General features: G+C 38.0%; 1 protein-coding gene and 1 pseudogene across 1 annotated transcript in view; both read right to left on the reverse strand.

Moving 5' to 3' along the window:
• The window catches only part of LOC102840882, a 23443-nt pseudogene extending 20693 nt beyond the window's left edge, over positions 1–2750 (reverse strand).
• Positions 2751–5966: 3216 nt separating this feature from the next.
• The window catches only part of LOC102826428 (caspase-1-like), a 24298-nt gene continuing 23937 nt past the window's right edge, over positions 5967–6327 (reverse strand). Inside the window, exon 7 of the mRNA XM_006833784.1 lies at positions 5967–6065. Within this exon, the coding sequence (XP_006833847.1) occupies positions 5967–6065 (99 nt within the window). The remainder of the gene's footprint in view (positions 6066–6327) is intronic.

The raw sequence follows: 6327 nt of genomic DNA on the forward strand, positions 1-6327 counted from the left end.
GGTAAATTGCTACAATTTGATGATCTTGACCTATACTAATGGAGGTGTTGTTGTTGTTGTTAAGTGCCGTCAAGTTGGTTCCAACCCACAGCCACCCTGTATAGGGTTTCTGAGTAGCACCTGGTGAGTTTGAACTGCTGACCTTGTAGTTCAAACTGCTTTGCAGTGTGGTGCGTTAACCCACAGAGCCACACCAGTACTCATGGAGGTAGGAGCTCAGAATACCAACAGAAGGGAAGGAGTCGTCACATCAAGTATCAATGCTATCCCCCTCTGTACACAGGGTAGATAGGGACGGGCAATTTAGACATTGGCTGCCTAAAATGAGGGGGTGATAAAGGCAAGAAGTGACTGGCTTACAAGGATTCAAGAGGGAGTTAATATAAGAATGTGTGGGAGAAGACAGAGTACTCACTGAATAGTTTTCTCATGTTATCTGCATGGGTCTGGTAAAAAAGAGATGGGGCAAATATTCTTACGATTCAATAGTGAGCAATTGTTATCATGGCTAATTGTGATTGTCACAATTATAAAAGTAGAAGTTTTGTAACAAAACTGGGAGAATAGTTAATCTCACAGTCCAGAAATAGAGGACCCTAGGACCACCAAAGGAGAAGAGGACAAGTGGAATGCAGGAGTTTATCCAGAGAAGCAGCAACACCAGAGATAAAGGCAGAGATGGGGACATGGAGAAATGGAGCAGCTGATGACTCTAGATTCATGGAAAATGAGGGACTGAGAGCTGGTGGCAAACTTGCAGAATGTGCCCTTTGGTGGTGCAAATTATTATATATGTCTGAGTGTATAAAAAAAAGAGCTAAAATGAATAGAGAGAAATACTGTTAACTGATGGAACATGGAGGGGATTATAATCATTGTAATGAAACAATGTGTATGGTTTGCTAAATATAAAACTTCTGATCTGCCTTGTAAACTTTCACTCCATTCACAATAAAATCATTAAAAAAGAAAAGAAAGAAACTCATGCATATATGAAACAAACAAACAAAAAAGGTAGTGAACTAGTGTTGTTAGCACCAAAACTAGAAAAGAGAAACAAAGAGGTTACTTTAAAAAGTCACTTTTAAAGTCATTTCAATTTTTTATTGAAATTAGGACATCATAAGGGGGTATGAATGCCAAGCAAGACACTCAGCTTTGACACTGGGAACAAAGTTTGTGATCCAGAGGATGAATTTTAGTTAAGAAGAAACTGAGATTTCAGAATGAGTTTGGAAATTTCTAGAGATGACTTATACACAAATAACTTATTATGTCTGGTCTTACTATTTCTCTCTTTGTTTACCAGTCACTGAAAGAAAATAATTAGTTTCTTCTTGGCTCTGAAACAAATGAAGACCACCATACTTCTCTGTATCTATGGCAAGGCCCCCAGATTTAAATTAGCCAAAAAACTAAATCTAACCTAAGACAAAGTAGAACTGCTTCATAGGGTGCCCAAAGGTATAAATCTTTTACAGAAACATTGCCACAAGTTTCTCCTAGACAGTAACGTGTGTGTGTGTGTGTGTGTGTGTGTGTGTGTGTGAAAGCACCTTTTAGTTAGCAGCTGAGAGCTTAATTATTCTACTACCAGAATTCCTTAGAGTCAAATTATATAAAGCTAATATATGAAATAATTTAGGTTGCATGTTTCCCTTTGGCTACTTTTCACCTAGCAGAAAGGAATGTATGAAATATTGCCTAACACTCAAGCCCCTAGTTTTTAGTTAGAAAAGAATTCCAACTTACCAGCCATAGATAATAGCCTCTCAGACCTTTTTCTTCCCCAAAGAAAAGGACAGAATTGAAAGTGAAAGCTACCAAGCATTTCCTTATAGCAGGGGTGGGATACTTAATCATAGATTGTGAAGTGGCTGCTTGCAACTTCTATGTTTTTTTATTGGGAAATCCCCCATGTGCAGTAAAATGGTTTCCCAATTCTGACCTCTTCCTACAGGAAGAAAAAGGTAGAAATGACAAAACAGGTTTTAACTCTTGACTTTTTTACTTCTTTTCTCTCTCCATTACTCCATGTACTGCCCTCTCTCTACCTTTTTCTTCTCTGATATCTCACTAATGTATCTATGTTTATTTAAACATGACCCTGAAGTTGTCATGTTTAAACTCTTATGAAAAACATTCATTTTTCATAAGAGTTTCTCAAATAAGTTATTTTTCTTGTTTTAGTATCATTTAATATGATAATAATGATGCTTTCTCTCCCTGCCTCTCAGTTTTCTTATTCTCTTATGGGATGTTGTTGTTGTTGTTGTTAAGTGCCGTCGAGTCGAGTCCGACCCATAGCGACCCTGTACAGGGTTTCCGAGGGTGTAAATCCTTACGGGAGTAGAAAGCCTCATATTTCTCCCGCGGAACGGCTGTTAGTTTCGAACCGCTGACCTTAAGGTTCCCAGCCCGATTCGTAACCACTACGCTATAGAGTTCTTTAAATGCCTTGTTTTTAAGTGCCATCAAATTTGTTCTGACTCATGGTGACCTTGTATAGGTTTTCTGAGCAGTGGCTGGTGAGTTTGAACCACCAACCTTGCAATCAATTGCATTGTACTGTCGTACCACACCAGAACTCCCTTACAATTTTAATTTTCATTGAAGTTGCTTGTTCACCTCCACCTTTATATCACTGTGAAATGACACCAACTATTCCTTCTGCTGTACTTGCTAGTTCTCACCTGTGTTCCATAATTCATTGCAATGGCCGTAAAAGACTCAGACACTGTATTTGCCATAATGGGGTTTATTAAGGAAGTTAACAGGTTAAGATTCAGATTCAAAAAATGTTCTGGGAGTAGTTCTTCCAATCACAGCAATCTCTCCTCTGCTGTTCCCATAGGCAGACCTCTTTTTGTCCAAGCAATGTTCCAAACCTTTTTAAGGATGATGATCAATGTTAGAAGGACACAGCATTTCACACTAAGCTTCAACCTAAAGGTACACAGCTCTTGCTCCCCAAACAAAGTGCTTAGAGGCACCCCGTTTTGCAGCAAGTCTCCTGTCCAAAGTCACTCAGCTTTACTTGCTTTGTGGTCTGTGAAGTCCACTGCTCTGTCTCATATTCTGGCGCTTGGTTTTGCTGCTGCTGCTGCTTCTCTTCCAGTCCTCCAGTGTCACATCTTTCTGTCCCTAGGTCTATCAGGTTAAGTACAAAGGAATCTCAGGGTCCAAAGGATGTGCTCCACTCCTGACTCTTAATTGATGGTAGTGAGATTCCCTCCTCTGCTTCTGGGGTGGCTCTTTTATATCAAGCAGGATGGAGGAAAATGACCAGTTACAATTATCCCAGTTAACTAACACTCACAATTGAATTAAATAAACCATCAGCATCTCCCTCCACCTTCTCACTCAGATCTATCAAGAAAAAAGTCTTTTGGTGGGCGCTTACAAAGACTCTATTTTTTACTGTTGTTAAGTGTCATCATGTCTGTTCTGACTCATAGAGACCTTGTGTAGGTTTTCCTTATAAAACTTTTGAACCGCCAGCCTTTCAGTGAGCAATATAGTGCTTATTCTAAAGCACCATGTCAAGACTATGGCTAGATATCACCTAATACCACATGCAAGCAAAGATAATACACAAGAGTTGCAATAGTACATCAACAAGTTGTTGTTGTTATTAAGTGCCATTGAATCAGTTCTGATGCATAGCCACCATGTTTCCAAGGGGCAACTTGTGGGTTTAGATTTCTTGTCGAGGATCAGCCTCGACAAATTATAAGGAGACTCTTGAAGGAGGATGTGGAGTTGGCTGAATGGGGAAAATAAAAACAACAACTCACAGTCAATGGGTCATTTTGAGTCTCAGGCAGATGATGGTGATGACTCTCTGACTGACTTCTTCTTTATTTCCAAATTGTTGCTTCTTATATCCCATTTAGAATATACTATGATCTCATAATAGTCACGTACAAGTAGTTACAAATCAATCAAATATTATATTGTTACATCAAAGGTACAAGAGGAACACAAGGTCACCAAACATTCCTGCATCTCTATCCTCCTTAGTTACTCCTTAGTTACCTTGATAATGTCTGCCTTCTGTGAGTGACTCTGTTTCTCTCTAATCCTCCCTAAAATGTCTAGTTTGGCCTTGATTTGTTTTTCTCTAATCCTTTTTAAATGTCAGGTCAATTTTAAACAAAGTTCTACATCTTAATTTCTAACTTTACCAACATCTATTACTTTCTATAGATTCATTAATTACAACTCACAATCAAAAACATAATCTTTACTATAACTGGTCATACATATAATTGATCAAACAATAAAAACAAGAACATAAAAGTACCCTAAAGTTTCATAGTTAAGAACAAAGCAGTAATTATCTCATGCTAACAATTTCTCAAAAGTTCTAATCAAATTCCTACCTCTGTTCCCAAGCTCTCACTGCCCTTGACTGTCTCATAAGCTGCTTTCTAAAGGCCTTAATGTCCTTGACTAAAACTACATGGAATATTTCTTACAATCCCAAGCTTGAATTGCTAAAACTTTAGCTAGTGCTCTTTTGAAGAGAGGGTGGTGTCACATCATTTTGCATAGTTTGGACCTGCTGTGGGAAAGTATCAGTTCCTGGAGAACATCATGCTCAGCAAAGAATCAGGAAAAAGAGGAAGGTCCTTAGTGAAAAGAAGAAGACACTCAACAAGATGGATTGATACAGTGGCTGCAACAATAGACTCAAACATACAACAATTGTGAGAGTGCTGCAGGACCAGGCAGGGTTACATTCTGTTGTATGTAAGGTCACTATGAGTCAGAATTGACTCAATAGCACCAAACAAACAAAACAAAGCTGCCATGTCTTTGTTGGTGGTAAACTCTGGGAATTCTGGTAAGTCACTCATCACCTGTTGTTGTAACACAATTTTCCACACATCTCTCCTGCTGAACTACAAATTATTTGATATCAAATATCTACTATGACTTTCATTTTATCTTTCAAGTAGAATGCCCAGAACAAGGTTTTTTCTTCTTTTTTTAAAAGAAAGAATGGTGCTTTTAGTGAGTTCATCTCATATAAATCAAGTCTAAAGATTCCTACTCCAGTACCACTTTGCCACCCCACCTCATATTTCCAGTCCAATAAAAAACCCAGAGGACAACCTTTCATTTTTATTTCAGATTTATTTGAATCCTTAAAGAAATGTCTGTGTCCTGCAGACATGATTCCAAAAATGTGTATAGAATGGCAGACTTCTTGGCTTCCTATATAGTAAAAAGAAAGTTCATAAAAGAAAAGAGAATATATGAAGTATTATACTAAAAACTATGCAGATTATAATGGAATATATACTTTCTAAAGAAAATATTGCTGACATTATTAAGTGCTGCCAAATCAGTCCCCATCTCATGGGAACTCCATGCACAATGGAGCAAAACACTCCCCAGTTCTGTGCTTGATTGATTGTAGATCAAACAATATTCCATTTTGATCCATAGGATGTTATATTTTTTCAGAAGGTCACCAGGCCATTCTTCCTGGTCTGTGTCAATCTGGAAGCTGTTTTGAAACCTGTCAAGTATCACAGTAACACACAAAAATCCACTGATGAACAAGTGATGGCTGCACAGGAGTTGCATTAATCAGGAGATGAACTTGAGTCTCTCACATGAAACATGATACTTCTACCATGGATCTACCAATAGGGAATTTACCAAAAGGCATGGTATGGCTAAATATTGCCCTGGTGAAGTGAAAGGGAAGAAAATCCAAATTAAGAATTCATAATCTTAAAGCCATTTCCTCAGTCAATATTAGGTGACACTTAAAAAGAGCCACTCAATTCTTTGCAGCTGTTAGAGAAGAGTAATAATGTACTCTGCACTAAATAACACATAGGCATGCCTTCAGTGTCCCTGAATATTGGACCAGGATGGAGTTTCAGCCATTGCACTCTCCCTCTCACCTACCAAAAACACACAACTGCCACTGAAAAAGCTTACTTCATTTAATATCCTGGAAACAGGTAGAAACATCTCGTCAAAGTCACCCTTTCTGTGGTGGGCATCTGTACTTTACCATCTGGCATCTCAAATGAAAACCGAACCTAAAAGAGAAAAGAAAACCTGTAGTTTTTTATTTATTTATATTTTTTTCTGAGTTAAGAATCTTCCTTTAAGCTAGAAAAAAATTATGGTGAGTATAGCAAAATAAATGAATCACACAAAAAAAGTATTCACATCTTGAGAATCATAGCAATATATGCTTCTAAGCATGGAGTGCAGACTTTTTAAACCCATGGCTAGATTTGACAGCTATGTGGGAAACAGACAAATTAAAGTCCTGGTATGGTGCTGTGGGTAAGCGCT

The sequence above is a fragment of the Chrysochloris asiatica genome, unplaced genomic scaffold (genome assembly GCF_000296735.1).
Source record: "Chrysochloris asiatica unplaced genomic scaffold, ChrAsi1.0 scaffold00008, whole genome shotgun sequence".
Taxonomy (NCBI): Eukaryota; Metazoa; Chordata; class Mammalia; order Afrosoricida; family Chrysochloridae; genus Chrysochloris; species Chrysochloris asiatica.